General features: G+C 36.4%; 2 protein-coding genes across 9 annotated transcripts in view; one reads left to right on the forward strand and one right to left on the reverse strand.

Moving 5' to 3' along the window:
- Window positions 1-21300, forward strand: part of csul (protein arginine N-methyltransferase 5) — a 546076-nt gene that overhangs the window by 337796 nt on the left and 186980 nt on the right. The window lies entirely within an intron of this gene.
- Window positions 1-21300, reverse strand: part of LOC110836151 (uncharacterized) — a 321064-nt gene that overhangs the window by 224982 nt on the left and 74782 nt on the right. For 4 of the 5 annotated variants that reach the window (XM_087347246.1, XM_087347244.1, XM_087347245.1 and 1 more), the window contains one exon: window positions 7535-7611. The exons of the other annotated variant lie outside the window; for it this stretch is intronic. In XM_087347246.1, coding sequence (XP_087203372.1) covers window positions 7535-7546 — 12 coding nt within the window. In that variant the 5' untranslated portion in view covers window positions 7547-7611. The remainder of the gene's footprint in view (window positions 1-7534; window positions 7612-21300) is intronic. 5 annotated transcript variants of the gene reach the window in all.

The following is a 21300-nucleotide window of genomic DNA, read 5'->3' on the forward strand; positions in this document are numbered from 1 at the left end:
GTAAAATCGAACAAACCAATTTAATTTCAATTTGCATTGTCTCGGTTGATGGATAATGGAGAAGCAGGATTCACATAAGGCACCAGAAGAGGGAAGACGAGACTTGAAGAACGTGAAAATATGTAGTGTTTGAGTCAGAAGGTTTTGGCTGGTAGTTGTAAGTACGGAATGGGGATCAAATGTGATTTACTGCCCGCGACAACCAAGACGGCAGACGGCAGCCATAAGAAGATGTGGGTCGCGTGTCTAGGAGCCAGTCTGATTTTGCAGCAAGGAAAGGACCCGGTCAGGATCGACAAGGATATAAATGATAAAGTGGGGAGACGCACAGAACATATGTTTCGTTTCGGAAGGGGAAAATACTTTTATATGTTGTCGTAAATTTATTTCCGTTCCTCAGAGATTTATTCATTTAGAAATGCAAGCACGAAACTTAAAACTGATATTGATGTTGAAGAAGGAAGTAAATATATCCTTTACAATTTCTGTATTAATTTATCTTTCATTCACTTAACATTACTTTCGCCACTTTTAAACTAGACTACTGAACACATACTTATTATAACCACCGATAATACAAAAATTATTACTTGAATGCCCTGTACCATACTGATACTGATTGCAATCAGTGTGTGCCAAGATGGCTGTCGAATGAGTTGAAACGCCATGTAGTCTGGTACATACTGCCGCCATTAATAAGGGGACTTATCGCCCTGATGATGGAGGTAGCCAGCACCTCCGAAACGCCGGTAAACTTCAACTGAACTATATGGTTCAACAACCCGGAAAGTCCTTTACAAATCATCGTAAAAAAGAAGTTAATTTTATGTCTGAAGAAACGGAAAACAAGGTATCGAATAGATTAATTTTCTTTGTAAGATATTATTATAGGCTGTATCCAGTAGAAGTTCCGGAACTGAGTGGATGATGGAAATAGAAAATTCAATGCTATTATTAATCTCTTTGTTGAAGAAGAGATAACTCTATTAAGAGCTCAACCCGAAATAGATTCCCTCTTTTCCCCAATAAGGCTTTTACCAGATCTCCTTTGCTGTCAGCGGCAGGCCAAGACTTCGAAGTTCTACGCCTCCTCACATACTAGCAGCTTTCATTTTCAATAGCCGTAATATACTTAAGAACGAAACCCATACAAGAAGTCACATGTCAGTAAGTGTATAAATTTATGTTGATTTAATTAAAACCTTGACATGATGAAGATATAACACGATACATTTCGCCGAAAATGGTTAGCACTTATGCTAGATTTTCAGAACATTTCAGGTTCGAATCTTGCTTCGTAGACCAGTTAAATAGAGCGAATCTTTTATGTGACTTTTCTCAGTTGTTCCTGGAAATTCGAGAGTAAATCAAAATCGGCCCCGATCGCCTGCTTTCAACATAAAAACCAATTCGTCGGCAACAATTTTCTTTTCATTGTTGGTGATTGTTGTGAAATAAGCCGAGAAAGAGATAAATTACGATTTATTTTTAAGGTTTATAAGTCATTATGATCCTTGTTACATTGGTTGCTGAGTATTACTGGCATTAACGTCTTCTATCAACTGCAGAGGATATTTCCCGTGCGAGGGATGTGCATGAACAGATTGTAACAAAGAAAGTAAATTATGTCGACATTATGTAGCCATACTTCAGAATCATACTTGGGAGATTAATTGTTATTTTCGTTTTTACTGTATCCCACTATCCATGTGTGTTGGAAAATAGAATTTTAAATAAATGCCAGTTTGTAATGCTGTTGTTTATTTGTTCTGTTTCCGGTCAGAGAACGCAACTTCTGCACGTGACTAGTCGCGTTTTCACTCAAAAGTCCGGTTCGTGTTAAAATGTCCACGCGGTTCTGTAACGAAATTCAGTTGTTTAATCTTTATAACTGTCCCTTCGAATACTTCTATTCATGACCGGTTGTCTACGATTCCACTTATCGTTGGAAATGAATGATTACGAAAACTCGTTATATCGTATTCACAAATTAAAATGCAGTGTCCTCTTCATTTCAGCCAGCATAAATGGCTTTATCCCTTTAAAGTCCAGCAGTTAAATATATGGGCCATCTGCACGTGCATTTTGTATTATGGGTTTCATAGGATTATCAAAGCAAACGGAGATTATTTCATTAAACATCATTAACCAGCTTATATTTGTAATCGTGAAGTTGTGGTGTATTCTTTGGGTACGGATTGAATTCTTAAATATTATTATAATATTATTCCGTTTTGAAAGTGAATACTGTATGAAATTCTAAAGACTTGTTGCATAATTTAAAACCAAATTACTGTATTACATTTTTAAACATGTTGTCCATTGAATTGTTTTATTAAAATGGTTTTATTTGTTTATAGGCCTAATTTGTTCCTTTTATTCCGCATACTGGATAGTTCCTATAGAACCGTCACACGGGCATTGCGAAATGTCGGAAATACACAATAAATTACTTTGTTTTAGTCCGAATAATAATACCATTCAATTGATAATAGTTAATATATTCAGTGCTTCAAAATAAACAAGAACCCAAATTGTTAACTGTGATATCCTATAACTCACCATGAATAATATTCTTAACACAATTTATAATGCCTGTAAACCATGGAACATATTTGTCGTGAACATCAACAGACAGGTAACGAAGGGATGCATCAGAACATAAATGGTACACGCCGCTTTACAGTTGAGTAGTGAAACAGTCTAGCCCCATTACCGCTGAAGTAACCAACTAATGGGTATATATTTGCATCAGTCATAAACCACGCAAGCCACAAATTATAGGTAATATAAGGGTTATTATTAAAAAGTTAATATGATAAAATAACACTTGTAATATGTTATTATTTCGTACTGTCGCTGTTACGAAATTGTGCACTTTATTGAATTTTAAATACGTTTAATTAATTACACTGAAAATTTTTCCTTTACAAATGCTAGTAAAGTGGGTATATATTAATAAAACAAAAATTTAAGCGTTTATGCTTGTTTACGCTTTATTTAAATGGGAGAGATCCCCGCGAATAATGTACAAAAAGGTAACGCATAGCACAGTTTGTCCTTTGTTATTCTTCTGTAATGGCATTTTTGGAGGAAATGAGATAAAGATACGAACGGAATAAAGTAAAGGAAGTTGAAAAGGGTTGACAATAGAATGGACAAATGAAAAGATTGGGTAGGGAATGCAGGAGGAACGAACAAAGAAAAAATCAAGGAATGGTTAAAGCGAAAGAAAGTGAAGTTCGAGGATGGAGTTACGAAATAAATCATTTCCCAATGAATTTCAACGGGCTTTTTACATTAGTAAGATATATAAAGGAGGTTTAATACAAGCACGCCCGAGGATGATTGCCGACAATGCTGACCGGATGGCTGTGAACCACATTCGAAAAAAAACGCGGCGTTCAGTGTTATCTCGTAGTTCTGAAGACCCGAACGTCTGACTGAAACATAATTATTACGATCTCAGATCACCAGGTATTCATTACTGCGTTTTACATCCGGGCGTGTAACTAAGGTAATGCAGAGGCCTAGATCGCAGACAAAATGCTCGATTGGTTTCATCAGGAAATACGGGATCCAGCATTTTGTGACATTTCGATGCGTGTCCTATTCTAAAGTAAAGTTATTTTTAATTGCTGTGTTAAATTGATCTGTCCTAAACGTCCTTGAGCGGAATTCTGTTGTACGTGTTAAATAGAGTGAATGTTCAATGCCTTCGAAAATTTTATCTTTTGCAGTCCCGCTCAACCCATTAGTGTGTCTTTTGCTGGTCTTTCTTCAAGCGCTTGGTATGAAAATATAATGCTACAGCAGCTTATGATGTGCATTAACCGTCTAAGAGCCAGTTGTTGGTTTGATTATAAACAGCTTAATTCTTTTTTTGAAATATAGTACAGTAACGGTAGAGATGAAGGTATGGAATAAGGCATAGGTTGAAGGAGAAAAAAATTAAATAAAGAAAACCCAGGACCATAGAAAAACACTTGGTGTATTACCAAATAAAGACTGCTTGTTTTAATGCAAGAATTTTATACCGTACTGAATAATATAATTCATTGAACATTGACTCTGTATAACTTATTTTTTACAGTCTCGTAAAAGGCCAAGTCTCCGATTAGCGTTCATTAAAAGCAGGCGCATTGTTTTCAATCAGTGATGGAAAATTCCCCATTCCACATGTAATATGGCACAATCAACTTTTAATCTAACAGAAAATAATCTTTGTGCATTCAAAAGAGAGATAGTGATTTTAGATTTTAGTATACGATAGACCGAATTATGAAAATTATAATAGTATGATTAATGTCCTCATAAAACATCTGTTAACTTAGAATATACACTCTCCATGTTCTGTGAAAGGGTGTCTTCCTTCTAGAATCACTCCTTAGCGCTAAGCGCAGTGGTGCCTATATGAAAGCAAGTTGCAGAAATAACTTTCACTTCAAACGAAAGAAAATCCTGTTGCATTCAAGAAGACTTAATTACTTGCCGGTTGTTTGCTCTCCTGAAACTTAAGTAAGAATATTTAGAAATTGTGAGGAAAATCCAGTACACGTGCGTACAAATGAAAGAACTATGGTCAATAGTTCTACATAATAATGCAATTTATTAATGTAATAAGCTGACAGAACTGATATCGGTATTATTTTTAAACTTAAGCTAGTAGTGTGAGAAATTCTTTAGCTGTAAAGTATAATTTGAGTGTAGTTATTGTTAAGTGACGTTACATTAACAATTCGCTGTTCTTTATTTGAGATATTCATTTGAAAGTTTTGAAACCAAGAAAAGTCCATATGAATAATTGGCTGTGCGCTAGTCATTGTGTACTTTCCTTCACAGTCAGACACTGAATTATCGGTTCTAAAATCCAAATGTCTTAAAGGTCATTTATGTAAAGATGGCGTAATATTACTGTCGTTGTCATTCAACCCTTTCAGATTCCATCCGAAAATGTTACCTGCTAGAGAAATAAGACCTTTGAATTCTTCGAGGCAGAAGGGAATGAATTTGTGGTCTATTGTAAGACTCTGAAAATGGATCTAGATATTGTCAACCGTTAGTGACAGTCTGAAGCAGAAACGGAGACATGCCTAATGATTATAAAGGAAGTATTCTGGTCCAATTTGTCTAGATATTTTGTCCGAGGTGTGCGACAAAATTTCTCTAGGCTTCCCTTCTTACAGAGCGACAAATAACTTGGAATTACATGTCCATCCTTTCTAGATGCTACTACGCTTGCAGTGTAAGACCTCAGGCGCTATAAGGTACGTAGTGGCTGTGGAATTAATCGATTTTACTTGGAATCTCGGTGAAATGGAATAAAATTAATTAGATTGATGATGATTAATGCTACAGCGCAGGGATAACATTTTCATTACACTTTATTTAATATGTTTTATTGCCCCATTATATACAAGAGACATAAATGTTGCAGACAGAAGTTACAAACTTGTGTAAATAAAATTTTCATTTCATGTATGCATTTTTCTCACGATGAAGCCTTTTCAACAATTTCATAAAATTCTATATTTACAGAAAGGAAAAAAGAAAGTATGTAAACGCTGACATACTGTCGTATTTATCGATCAGTCTATTGCTTGGTCTTTCTCTGAGGATTGTACCCTGAGGTTCGAGTCCCAGGTCTGACGGCTTAGACCAAGGGCCAGTGTCACAGAATGGGGCGTCACATGGAACAGTGACGAGAACGCGTGGTCAAGGAACTATGTGCAGAAATATGCAAGAAATTATTTGTGTCATTTCGTTGCAATATTGAATGAATCCAGACTCGCTTACTTCAACAATAAATCTACATGGCTAATTTTGTTTTTACCTGCAGACTAAATATATGAACTGCATTCGATTCAATTATGATAATGTAATTTTCACTAGAACTAGTATTCCTTTCGTTAGGTTCAGTGTACAGTCTTCAGTCCGACTAATCTGGTAACTATTTCATCGTCTTTTCGGCACAGTGTGTCTTAATATATTTTAGTGGTTTATTTAACGACGCTGTCAGTAACTCAGACTATAGTTATAGCGTCTAATGATTGGATGAATAACAGATGTTTAAGGATATAGAAGGAAGTGTTTGTGGCTTTATTTAATAAACTATCCCTTAATTTGTCTGCAGTGACTGATAATACGAGGTGCGATCAGAAAGTTTCAAGACTGCGCCTATAAAAACCCGTACACTTATCTCAGGTATTAAATTCATCCATCACCCTCGAAGTAGTTCCCCTGGGAGTGAACACAACGATCCCAGCGCCGCTGCCAAGCCTGGAAGCATCCCTGGAAATCTTTCTTTGTCAGCCTGTCAAGCACCATCTGCGATTCTGCCTGAATCTCTTCTATCGTCTCAAATCTCCTTCCCTATAGCTGAATTTTCATCTTTGGGAAGAGGAAACCTTAGAAAGGAAGTTGGGGTCGGTTGTTGCAAGATCTTTAAGCTCCTGACAAACGAGAATTCGATTCTGCTTCTGGTCCTCAGACAGGAGCCTTGGCACAAACTTGGCTGCGATGCGTCGCATGTGGAGTTCTTCCTTTAGAATCAGCTGACAGGTCCCATAGCCTATCCCAACAATGTCGCACAAGTCGTTGATGGTACGACGTCGATCTTCGTGAATGGCCTGCCGAATCTTCGTAACATTTTCGGGCGTTGTGCTCGAAGATGGTCGTCCAGAACGCTCGTCATCATCGACTGAGGTTCGGCCATTTTTAAAACGTGAATGCCACACAAAAGTTTGTGCACGACCCATTGCGGACTCCTCAAATGCTTGCTTTAGCATTTCATAGGTTTCCGTAGCCGTTTTGGCGAGTCTTTGGCAAAATTTGATTTGTTCATGAAAATCCTCCATTCCGAAATCGCAGGAGGGTCGGTGTAATGCACTACCAAAACGCCCGTAACTAAGAAACAAATGCTAATTCGATGATGCCGGCTGGCACACTGATTCACTATGAATGTAGGCCGCACCCCCTAGCGGCAGAAGCTCGTACTACATCCGGTTCGCCCTCTATTGACACAGTCTGGAAACTTTCTGATCGCACCTCGTACGTAAATGAACAGACATTTGAACCAGGGATCTTCTTAATGCTAACAATTCGGTCGCTACTTTCGTCCTTTTTCTGCTCCATTAGAGCAGTAAAATGACGACTGTTTAGTGAATCTGCTTCGTATTCGGGAAATACCGGTTTGAATCTGTCGTGAGATCGGTTATCCCATAAGTTTCTTCGTTGTTTTCTTCCACAATTTAATACAAATTTTGGGATAAAATCTTGCATTAGACCACAATGGTTTTGTTATATTTACTTTCCAATTCACTCTCACAGTCACCCAATCCGACGATATATAACCAACGCTCTAGGCAAACCATCATGACCGTAGCTACAAATAATGACCAGTCACCTGAAGATGGGAATAAAGCCAACTCCCGAAACATCGTGTGTTAACATTCTGGGTGAACGTAACGAGAAAAGAAACTACAAATATTACGAATAGGAAATTTTCTTCGGAAAACAATAAAAAGCTACTTACCCATAATTCCATAGTGCAACTTCTGTGCTGATTTTACACCATTCAGTTTTCTTTCCACGGCTCGCCTTTCGTATTACCTGTAAATGAAATACGGCATATTATTAAATATTTTAAACAAACACTATTTCGGGGGCACATACGTAACATTATTTCAATGTTTAACACTTCTCGTTGAAAGGTCGAATGTTTAGTACTTATGATTCGTAATTAGGCGATTCCGTGTTAATACCTTGGTACAAAGACTGGTTACACTGATTGACATCTTCGTGATTTTCCTCATTCCCTCCTGGACAGTTTATATTAAATTCGGACACAGTCTCTTCTTTCACATACTTTTTAATTCATTATTTACTAATCCTATTTTTGACGCATTTTTATTTGAGCTGTTGAATATATCGTTAAATTAAACAAAGATAAATTAAATTACTTCTACAGAAAATGTTACTGTTAATGTTAGATAAAATACTACAACAATGGTCACCATCGTAAGCTTTGTTACATCACTGCCGAGACAATTAATGACAGTTCTTATGACAGCAGGTTTGTTATTATAAGGTGTCATAATTTGGTATTAATATGTCTCAGTAATTTGAGTTACTAATTAGCTTATTTTATGGATGCCTACATTAAAAGCATTATACTCAGATAATTGTTGTAAACTTAGAGGTTATTTTAGGTAGTTTCTCCATCTTCACAATTTATATTAGATTGTTTTTCATTTCTCCAAAACCTGTTTATTCGTTTGAAAAAGTGATGAAAAATTTGAGATGCGTAAATAAATAAACTAAATGTTCAAGTTCACTTGGGAAATCTTAGTAAAACTCTCTTTAAAAATGAGCTTGCTTCTGGACGTTAGTATAAAACAATTGTTCCACGTATTCTTTTCTATGTGTGCTCTGATGGAGTGTCTGCAATTCCAAGGATCGATACAGCCTTTGCTTACTTTCTGTCTCTCTCTTAACTGTTATCTCTCACTTTCATATTTTCCTCATTCTCTCCTGCTCCTGACCCTTCCCCCCCCTCTAGCGATACGCCAACACATTATCAATAATTCATGAATATTTCCCACTGTATGTGCGAGAAATCGATGCTATTCGTGCAGCAATAAAAGACGGTTTCCTCGTTCTCCTGCCTAGATAAGAAAATAGTTCTTTCCTATAATACATAACAATAGAGCTGAACCTAAATTTGGACGCATTCACAACTAGAAAAGTAACAAAAATGCTTAGACGTGGTTGTCTGTCTACGTGTTATAACTCGAATAAATATATCAACACATTTCAGTATTAGTTAAAATATTAGAAAACATTAATGAGTTTAGCTATATAATGTATTTCTGTTTTAATATAGATATATTGTACAAGATCATGTTAATGGCGATGTAATAATTCTATGTAATGAATTAAAATGAGAATATTACATTATTTATGATAATATTGCTCGGGTATAATTACGTTTTACCCGTGTAAACCTAATACTAGTTACGGTACTAAATTATCTGTTTTGTTTAAAATGGATTACTATTTATACACTCTGTTCTAGACTGTACTAAAATAGGATATTATAAGATAATCTTGAGCTTAGTTCTCATGTCTGCGTTTTAACCACTGGCTCATTTATTGAATCCTTAACGTGCCGAGATGCAACACACATCATCAATAGCATTAATAAAAAAAGTGTGCCGCTTCTAAATTTTATAACTTTTATCACTGTCATCTTTTGTCTTGATGGAAATATATAATATATATATCGGGGATTGACAGTGTCTCCGCCTTCAGATATTTTAAGAGTGTGGTTAGATAAAATCATTAATTATTCCTGGGCCTACTGTTGAATACATTAATTTAGAATCTATAGACCTAATGATAAGAACTAGCAAGAACCCTGTTCTGCCTAAGACCGATGCATTCAGCTCAACAAGAATCATAAACAAAGGGTACAAGAGTGAAATTGGAAGCAAGTTTATCCCCCCCTCATGTTGTATTCTCCCATCCTTCCACGTGACAACTTGAATCAAGGTCACTCTTGTTACTACGCCGCAGCTCACGCCATTTGCGCAAGAGCTGGGCAGGTGCGATCATGGTGAATTCACGAGCAAGAAGTGTGTATAGATCCACCCAGTCTCCTTTCCAATTAATACGTGTAGTCCTTTCCCTAGAGTGAAGCCAGCCGCGGAGTGACGCTTATTATCACTCATCCCCATCTAGTGGTGAGGTCAAGAACGAGTACCCGCCCCAAAAAAAACCGTGACCATTTCGTGTAGCGTGTGGCATTTTACTTTTTATATTAATATTATCTATTATATGTTATATTATTCATGAATGATTTAAAAAATGTTGTTTGTAGTTAAGAGAGATATAGGGACTCGTGCATTTTTGATATTACTAATAAAGCCGGTTACCAAACCCTGCACTAGGCACGTGGTAAATAGACAGCAAGTTTGGTCACTGGGATTACGTATTGTGAAGATTACGAAAATAGCAGAAAGACGTTTCACAGAACAGGCCCCGTCCCCCCAACCCGAATTTGCAGTGAGTGACAAATGAGTTCGCTGATCTCATTTTTTGTGGTTATTCTACTCCAGGGTTAAGTTGCCAACCTCCTGCGGAGTTGAAAACACTCTCATAAAACTATAGATGTTCTGGCGACAGCAGAGACAGTAAAATTTAGTAGTTGATGTAGAAGGTACTGAACCGTTAAAATTTAACCTCTTAATTTGAATGTGGTAGTCACTTCCAGTGCATTGGAATATTTCGTCACTGTTATGAAGTAACCCTGTGTTTCGTTATGTTTAGGAGTAGCGTCTCTGTAAGTTTTTAACGTTGAAAGCAAGCAAATTCCTGGTGTATGAGTTTATACAGACTAGACGTATCTTTATGATGCTGCCTATATTAAAGGAGCCCATTTTCGGATCGACTTTTCTCTATAAACGGAGAGGGTGGGGGAGAGTTTCAATTTATCCATTGACCTATTTCCCTGCTCCGTCTTTATGTTTATAACGATAAATTCTCCCTGAATCCAGGCGATCAGAAAATACAGGAAGAAAAAAATTTGTGAGAAATCAGTTAATTATCGAAATTAGGTCTGATTTCCCCGTCTTTTCACCTCAAACATTGTACATAAAAGATATGTGGATCATAAATACTATATGAGAGTAAGAAGGACACAGTGTATGCATGTGTGGACTAAACCTTGGTTATTATTAATAGATCCAAATATTGTTCTACTTCTGAGGAAAACACACACACATACATATATAATGAAAATTAGGCGTATATATGCTCGATTGTTGCACGAGAACGGATACACCGATTTGCACAAAATTAGCACGCATATTCCACGAGATCACGAAAAAATATCTGAAAATTTAAACTCGAGGAAACAATGTCCTGAGTTTGAATCTCGGACAGGGCAATTTGTGTATCTCGGCTACTTTGCTCGATAAAATAGTTGCGCCAAAACCAAGCCCTAAGTAATGAAAAACTTTCTTTTGTTACACTCATGATGGAAGCAGTAAGAGCCTCTGAAACGTCGTCCCGAGGACAGTTATCTTCATACTCGCCTCAGTAATAACATGAAGTCTTACCAAAGCATGTAATTTTCCTGGCAATGTAAATCAGTAATTTTCACAAATGCTATTTTTGTGGATTCTATAAGATTTTGGGCTGTCTACAAAGTTTTATTTTTTGTTAATCTTCGTTAGTGAATCGAAGAATGGTCCTACGTTAACAAAATTTATCCCCTGATTTTCAGAGCTACAAACTGACACGTCAGTCGGTACGTTATCAGTTTTAACTAATTCAGCAAATCTGAAAATACGATTATAAAGGCAGCGCTTGAAGAGGCAAAATTCTGAATGAACTGACCACCGATCACAGAAGATACATAAATGCAGGCAACGCAATAACAGCTAATTATCAATACGGACAGTGATTGATCACAGAATTAACTTGCTTTTAGATCTGCTCGTATGCAACAAGGAATATCTGTGTACCATAATGTCACATTTTTAGATTCAATTAAATTTCTGTGGCCCGTAAATCCAAACACATCCGTTGAACATTTACCTAATAGCCCGCCACCAAAAGAAGAAAAAATCTTTGACACCACATGTTAACGTATATGAACCATTAACTTCAAAAAACATACGTTTTTGTACTCAGTGTAATATTGTTTACTGTGTTTGTTTGGCAACGCGTGTTCGCTCCTTTGCATCGCTGCTGAAATTGACTGAAATCACATTATTCTCCACAGAGTTATTTGGTAGTAACTCGCTGTGTGCTGGGGTGTAAATATTGAACATTTTTTGCAAATTAAAATTACTGGCAGGTATTTGAGTAAATGGTGAAGTGAACAGTCACACCAGTTTTAAAGCCTGTAATTCAAACTTTCTAGAAATAAGTGGAAATCAACACTGCTACTCCAGGTATGCTAAAAACCTAATTAGAATTTGTGGAGACTAGATATTTATTATTCTAAATTTTAATTAAAACTGAAATAAGACGCAGGATACAAATGAAAATATGAAGATTTCTGTCTTCTGGGTTGTTGCGCTGAGTAGTCTAGTCGATGTTAACCAACGTTTCATCGCCCTGATGATTGTTTTATAATTCAGCGCTATATTATCTGAACTATTATCACGACATTAAATGAACCATTAATAATAAAATTATTAAAATACAAGAAACTAAATGAGAAAAATCGTGAAGTTATCATTGCTTCAAAAATGTGGACAATCAGTTATACCCAGAACATATTTTATGACTCAATAACTTGAATTCAAGTGGATGGGTATTCTCTCTAAACTTTAAATTGCTGATGAAAATCGATAGCTGATTGGCAGCCACCTTATTTTTTCAGCCCCCCCGTTTACATTCTATTTCCGATATTTCTATAGAAGACTCTCCATGTTGAGCATCATCATCATCGTGAACCCAATCATGCCAGAGCACACTTTACGCGCAGTGCCTTTCGCATTTGTCTTGCTTTACAGCGAAAGAGAACTCAGACCCTGAAATTGATCACTAGAATACAATTATACGATTCAGCGGAGACATGTTTTTGGAAATTGGTCTGTGTATATTCCTCACCGCGTTAAAATCTTATAGAAATGGTTGTAGTAAGTGTTGATGAACTTCACTTGAAAATAGTTGAGTAGTTGTAAACATTTTGACGGAACGTCGTGATGTTTGTTTCATATTTGGATAGTCAATGGTTCAAATCTGATCCCGGAAAATTGCATTCTTCCCCGAGATTTTAATCAGTCCCTGCAGAAAAATTCCGGTACATCTTAAATTATACTCCGACAACTATCTTTCACATCTTTATCGATTCATTATTTAATAATTATCTTATTAACTGACGCTGTATTATCTGTTCTGTTAGAAGCGTCGTTAACTAAGAAATAAATGTATTACCCTCTTGACTGAGAGATTCATCATCTACGGAGTAGTTCCTAAATGGTTTGAAACTCGAAAATTCTTTAATGAATATTCGCTGTTTAACTGTATCCTACACATTTTCAGTTTAGTCATATCATAACAAATCTTTCTAAGGCCCATTTTAACAATTTTCTTTTTTCTGTGTTTTGCTACTCCAAGATTATTCCATACTTTATTGTGCGTTTTATGCACTTAAGAATATTTGAGTAATTAACAGGTGTTCTGATACTGCGATTCAATCTTATGAGCAAATACATCAGAACATTCTTGCATTTTGTGGCCCTTTTGAGAATTTATTGAGTACCACAAAGAAATCTTAGCGTGTCTCCATTATAAAGATTAATTATTTTATGCTATCATATATATAATAAAGTTTTATTCTCGGAAGCATAAAAAACTCATAAATACATGCTGTTGATAGAATTCAGATTTACTGGATGTTACAGTAGGTGGTACATATAGTTACCCACTTTACTTTAAAATGATTAAATCAATACAAAATCTGCCCCTATGAACTAAAATGGAAATCAAGTAATATATTCTGTTAGGGATTGGAATCACATGCCGTTTTACTAAACCTTTCCTATACACAACGAGGGCACGGATACAGTGTAGAAAAGCCGTCAGCTAATTTTATTACAATGGATCCATAGCACCAAGTAGTTTCAGAAAATGCACACAGAGGAAAGGCGGTGGGAATTTAGACTTTTGTGCCAGTTGCAAGCAATGGATGAGCCTAAAGAATTAATATATTGTATTTGTTTCATTTTAATTAATTTTATCTTGTCTCTGAAGTTAAGATATTGTCATCATGTTTCCATCATACGAGCTCAGTGGACCAATTACTCTCTGTCACATGGTCTCCCTTAATAGACTCGTTCCTCACATACGCTTTTCATTTCATATACGTCATATTTTCATTAAGTACGTTTAAAGCTTTCCCGTTCTCTTTTAATATTTCTATTCTTGCGAACTTCATTCTGGTTTCATTAATGTAGGATAATCAAACAGGACTATAATTTGTTATCCTCTTCATATCCTTAGTATAAGACTAACTGAATCAGATATTGACCTACTTATGCGTTCTGTGACCCTGTTTTGCATAAAGACAAGCGGATCATTTAAATCGATAACAAGAACATTCCTCATACCACGTTTCCAGCGTACCACGAATTTTCAGCACATAATATGTTCTTACAAATAGCATAATTTAACGTAAAATTATTCAACTCGACCGCAATGCTTAGCCTTTATAGACAAACTGAGAGTCCCTCTCCTTCTCAGAAAATTTTTAACACTTATGGAATAGGCTAGTTTTCATTGCTACATTCACAAAATCTTGGCATTGGACTGTGTCCTAAGCCAGATGAATCCAGCCCACACCGTTAGACGTTACTTTTCCTGTTGCACGTTAATTGGTCCACATGATACTACAATTAGTAGAACAGAATTTTAAATTATATTTTCAACAACGTTGGAGAATTATGTGATCAAATCTGCAGTAGTAACTTTTTGAACATATTCCGAAGAGAGGAAATTCAACGTTTGTTTTTCTGCACAGCTCACTCTATTTATAATATATTTTTAAAAGAGTGAAAATTGTTTTAGACACTCTTGTGCTTTATGTGTAATTTTTTACACCTTAAAGAGACATCACACACTTTCGGCTAATCTGACGACATTTTTGGCCAGATAAAAAGCATATATCCGTTTGCACTGATGTGAAAAGAACAGAAGTACCAAGCATGTGTTGCAGTCAAAAGAGGTTGCGTTTGGAGAGTCGCTCTAGTACGTGATGTGGATAAAGGAGTTCCATTGCGGCGTGAGGTGGGACATGTATCCACGTCTGAGGTTAAGCCATAACCTCTTTCCAGATAAACCGCATTTGGCGATACAGCCAAAGCAGATTGAGCTGTTCACAAAGCAGAACAGTAAAGAGAGATGCAGTCTGAACATATTTCAACTTAAGACATTTATATAAAAACCAAATGGAAAACACAGACTGGAGTTACTCACATCAGTGAAAATGACGATTACTGTCTTCTGTTTGTGACGCAATGTATTCTTACAGGATATATCTCACGTTTCGGAGAACAATTTCGCTTCCATCTACCATGGCGATACGCTTCTACGAAAGTGGTAACCGTCTACGAGACGGAATATGTCTGCCTTGTAAGTTGTTGCGCCGTACAGTCTGGTAAAAGTTTACCGACGTTTCAAAGGTCCTCGCTGCTTCTAGGACTCATCGCCCTGAGGATGATATTAAAATACGTCTTATAAAAATAGGGAGAGAGATTGTGGACTGGATTAATTTATCTGAGCAGTAAATCCGATGGTGGGATCTTGTGAGAATGGCAATGAATCTTCAAATTCCATAAAGACGAGGGAATTTTTAGCCAGTTAAGAGGCGATGACCATCTTATGGACCCTGTTTCTTTGGAAATGGATGACGATGTGGATAATTCGAAGACTGTCCCACTTTGACGTATCCGTGAGCTGTAATCTCGTCCCTAGTGAGTGATTTATAAACACGCATGAGCTGTCGGTCGACGTGACTCCTCCGCTGCCCACAGAACACCTGTAGGTCGTCGACGAATTGCAGGAAGCTAGCACGGTATGGCACCCACGAGCTGAAAGGTGGATCTGTCTGCGGGAGATTGCAGTAACCTAGGAATTGTGCGAGGATGTCTTTCATTCGTCTCCTGTTATGAAGATTACATCTAAACATGCACTGATAATGGAAGCAGAATCCAGTTTTCGAAATGTTGTGACTTATGATGTTGTAATTTAGACGATCTACAGATTCCAGAATAATAATTTTACTCGTTATACAATTAAGATTTGTTTTATAAAGTGTTGAAACTACAAAGAGGGATATTTAATAGTTTTTTAATGTATTTTACCTGAACATAAGTAAGCCTTTAAATAATTTATATAAAATTAAAATCGTACTTGCACTGAATCTTTATGACTTAACAGACTTAAGTCTTAAGATAGGCCTATTTCCAATGCGTGTTTACTTAGGAATCGCTCATCATTCTAGTTCATATAGATTTGAAATTAATTTGTACGAAAATAATTTCACGAAGCATATCGTACATAGACCTACACATTGTAAAGGTAAAAATTTCTGGATAGAAACTGAATTTGTATCGTAATTTTTCATTACCCTAGAAATAAATCATAAAAAGAAAAAATGGAATAGATTACTTAAAATGAGAAGCAGAGGTTGTGATGTCAGTACTGAATTCGTTGAATAAAACAAGCTTAATAATTAAAGTATATTAAATTTTAATTAGCAACGGCAAACATTTTGGTGCAAAATTAAAATGTTGAATGTTACAAGAAGTTAGTAGAAAAATGCGTATAATATCGTATATGATGGTATAAATGTGAGGCTTATAATCGCGACAGATACAACAGTTAACATGATTAACCACATTCTACATACTTACATCATACTTATTTAATTTCTAGTAGGCAATAAATGTATTTCGCATCAGTTTCTGACTTGTAAAATACACTCACTTTTACAAGGAAAATAACCACCATTACGCAGTAATTTCTGAATCGGAAAGAAACTTTTGATTACATTTACGTAGTGTTGATAAACGTATATTTAAAATGTGCTTCTAATAAATATATTTCAGTTCCTAAAATGTTATTACTAGTTTGAACACAGAGGTTTCTGATAAACTTACGTTAACACATATCGTCTCGAGTTTACTTCTCAGATATCTTACTATAAAGCCGGAATTCATGCGTAAATCTTCATGCATAGTTGGTAAACTAGTTTAAGATAGTTTCCAAACCATGCTGTTACGGAACGCACATTCTAACTTCTGCATCACTTCGCCCAAGTTCGTTACACAATTTATAGCTTGGCGTGTGTGTCATATCGAAAGTAAATTATTTTAACAAATGGAGTTATGCCAAAACTTACTAGCGTTAAGATTCAAGTATCTCTACGTTTTCTGCAACGCATAGAATGCCACGTTTTTTATGTTAAATAATCATTACGTTCGATTTAATTCCGTGATATCTAACACAGACGTGTTTTAAACACTTTACTGTTCCCATGGTATTTCTGTATGTGATATTTTTGTGATAACTCTACTGAACTTTGAACTTAATACGAAGTGAAATATGCTGGTTATTAAAAAGTGAGTGGAGTTGATATTTGTGGAACAAAGTTATTTGATGCAAGGGCTTTCTGGTTTAGCGATTTTTCCTGTCGAATGATCACATTCTTAGCCTCATAAAGCATTCTCTATTTACACACCTGTCCAGTAACGTGTGGAAAAATCGGCCAGAATATCTTTACACTTGCATCGCCATATTCACTACACCAGGACTGACCTCATTCTGAAAACTTACTGATGTATTTAAAATATAAACAAACGTCCATATGTTGAATACAGCAGACACATAACTTGAGTAACTCCCGATGAAAGAAAAGTTATTTATATAATAATGCGCAATAGGTTATCTTTGTAAATATGCGTGCAAAATTTGTGTGTGAGTGTGTGTTTATATATACCCCCCACTTGCCATCGCAAGAAGTCCCTGTCGAGTGGTAAGCAATATCTCGTAAACTGAATATCTTGGGCTCAAATGTCGGTCATGAGATCGGCTGTACTGCACGAGGTTTTTTTGTAGAATTTCCAAGTTCCTCCATTCAAATTATGATTAAATACCTTAAATTATATCACGGCTGCTTCCTTCCATATCCTTTCAAATTATTTATTTATTAATCATCCTATACTTCCACTCTGTGCAGTCTAAGCTATTGAACAATAATTATGGGCCTTGGAGTGATAAAGTGTCATGACTAGTAGATATTTCATAACAAGGTCGTTGGTTTTATTGTTAAAATAAACATATGAAGTTGATTTCGATGGGCTGAATATATAGGTCATAGGGGAAAAAAGTATACACAAAATTCGTTATTTTGGGGGGGAAAGGAAGGCTGCACATTCCGAAAATACGTTGTTAGTATATAAAATTAATGTAACTGTTTTACGATTTAGTGACAGACTTTGGTTATGTATTCCATCCTTCCAGCTCCAGTAACACAGATTCATTTCTATATTAAACATGTTCTCCGTTTTGAAGTGGGGGAGAAATACGAGTCTCTTTATTATATTTTATTGTACGCCGTATTTTCACGATTTATTATCTACTTATCATTGATTTACTTATCTTTTGTATTCCCCTTACTTATAAAAAAACGTAATGTTTACAACATACAAAAATGTAGCCATGTGTTACTTGTTTTATGTTGGTTAGAAATTTGTTTTAAAACTGAGTGTTGAGGAAAATTTTTAATCTGAGAGAGAGTGAGGGAGAGAGAGAAAGTAACAGGACGTTGGAGGAAGCTAAATAATGGAGAGTTTCATAATTCACATTCCTCTCTCCAAAGAGTTGAAGGGGAAAGACCGCTTGGTATAAGGATAACATTAAAATTGATATCGGACCAGTAGGGCGTGAGACTGTGGAATGGTTCATGTGGGTCCGCTGATGTAACGTGCACACTGTAATAAACTCTTGGGTTAAAATAATTTCTTACGCAACTCAGAGAATAATATCTTCTCAAAATGCCTCTGCTTCGTGGAGTTGTTTTAATGATATTAACGAAGGATTTGTGTATCTTAACGCTATTTGCTTTTGGCACTCCTTTAGTCAGGGCAGTGCCATAAGTATGAGAAAAATAGCTTTAAGAAATCAGCTCAGTTCTTACATTTCAATTATATGTTATATGTTATAACCTATTTATTTAACAGTCAATTTCAGTTGTTATAGAAGATGTCTTATTTTTTTATTTGTATGTGAAAATACACAGCCATTTGACGACCTTTACTAATAAAGTTACAGCTATATTTTGGTCAAATTTTCAACCATTCTTGGAACTCAGATTCCATTACTCTCTACACATTAGCCCGTTAATGGATCTTCTGAGAGGTCCGAAATACTATCACGCCATTTTTCTTGAAATACCATTTTACTATTATATTAAAATCTACTATCGGGTGTATTTCCGTGCATTTTTTCAATTAAAATTCTGCATCGTTTATTGTATTCTCCGTACATAGGCTCACCATGTCTGAACCCTCTTTGATTTGATGATTCTGTGATGTTAAAGTTAGATAATAGACGTGCTATAACCTAGGGTCCTTAGTATTCTTCCCACGAATAATTCTGTCCAGTCTTCAGCCGACGCCTGGAGTCATTTTAGTTTCATCCCACTTTGTTTCACACGCCAATATGCATCATAAATGTGAATAACAAAGGGATATTTTTCCCTTCTGTTTCCTCTTTTGTATTCATTTGAATGTGGTTTTTTTTAAATGTCCATCATGTACACTTGTTGTGACTATCCAGCGTTTGGAATTCAACATTCTCGCGCTGTCGACGGCTTCACTGACGCCACCCCCCTCCCAACACCCACGGTTCCGTCGCATAAAGGCAGCTACATGACACAGAGGATCTGACTTGTATGGAATTATTAATCTCGGCTGGACTTCCTCTGCCCATCTTTGTCCAGAATGCCTAATCCATCGCCATGAGCTCTTCTCTTTCAGAAGATGGTTGTCGTGCCGTGTAGTCTGGTCAAAGTTTGTGTTTCAGAAGTCCTTGCTGCCACCATCATCAATCAGGATCGCCCTGATCAACCAGCCCATTATCATGGACTTACGTTAGAAGCTTTATCTCTGAACCGACACTTGACTGGTAACAGAGTAAAACCATTTTCTATTTTACAAAATTTACAACGGCGTGATTTTTATGTGTTTTTAAATGTGCTAACGTTCATTATCACGGCGATAAGCACTTATCACCCTGTTGATGGAGACATAAAGCCATCTGAAACATCTGGAAACTTCTACCAGACTGGACTGCGGAACATACCAGAAGACAACCACTTTTGTACTCGCCGCCGTGAGACCCTGGAATCTCACGTAATTCCGTATGAATTTACTATTGCGATTAGGCAGGGTTGGATTATATCCCTTTCTCAGTATAATATGCGATGAATATTGGTTGATTTCGAATACCTAAATCCTATAGGCCTACTGTGCAGTCTGTCGAGCGGTTATTTAGAGCACATCTATCAGTCGCATGCCTTCAACCGTTTACGAGATGCAGCGCGAAACTGGTACGAACCAGCAGGCAATATGCGAGATATGTCTTCGGTCTCTTCGGACGTATCGTCGCATTGTGAATGCGGCTGTGATATGCTCACAATTGATTTCTATGAATTATACTGCCATTCTCTCGGTTCTAGTGGAATATTTCAGTTCTACACGGCTGCTCGAGGCTTTTGAGACTATAAAATTGCTCTTTGTTTTCTTATAGGCTTATTATTTATTTGTGTTTAAGAGGAAAGAAGTAACTGAAGAAAACTCCATAACGAGAAGACACATAACTTGTACTGTTTATCACACATGATTGGGATGACCAGATCAAGGTGGATAAGATGGGTAGGGAACGTAGCATGTGGGGATAAATTAGAAATTCGTAAACAATTATGGTCTGAATGCCTGAAGTGAAAAACCTCACGTAAGACGTAGGCGTTCATGAGAGAATAATATTAAAATGGGTATTAAATAAATATGGTTGGAGGTCGTGGATTGGATTAGTTTGGTTCGTTATAGGGACCATTGGCGGGCCTTTATCAGATTAAACGCAATCTAATCAGTTAGGTCAATTGGAAACAGCTAGGTTGCATCGTTTCATCTGATGAAGGAAGCAGATCTGGCTTCCGAAACGCGTTGTGTTTTTAAAAATGTTCAAATGAGTACACGAAGAAAAATATTAAAGAATTTGCATCAGTTTAATGATACACTTTCGTAAAGAACATATAGGCGAGCCAAAAATTGTTCTAAAGGTGGATTTCTTAATTTTAGTTTCCTCATCTGACAGACGAAATCAATATTAGTACCTTCCACTTATAAATACTCTGATCACTACGTTTTGTAGGCTTGCCTTTATTTTAGCTGTAACTACAGAGTTACCAGAAGTACCGTTTTGCTTCGTAACTAATTTTAACGGAATCTCGAGTTTTTCAGAAATTTCTCGTGATAATTTCATCTGCAGTCCAATCAAGACATGGAAATGTTTAATGCCCATGACACTAAGGTATGAGGGACATGCACGAGAATGTGTGGTGTTGGCAGTACAAGGGAGGGAGAATTTCCCTGTAACATTGAAAACAGACGATCGGCTTTTGACGCAGGAAGGAGACGGCGCAGACGTATTCCTCTCCATCTCTGTCCACCTCGTTCGCATCGACACGCCGAACATGGGCAGCAGGGGTAGAATGTCATC

Source organism: Zootermopsis nevadensis, unplaced genomic scaffold (genome assembly GCF_977971745.1).
Source record: "Zootermopsis nevadensis isolate Lab colony 2312 unplaced genomic scaffold, Znev_1.0 Znev_ptg000011l, whole genome shotgun sequence".
NCBI classification, from domain to species: domain Eukaryota; kingdom Metazoa; phylum Arthropoda; class Insecta; order Blattodea; family Termopsidae; genus Zootermopsis; species Zootermopsis nevadensis.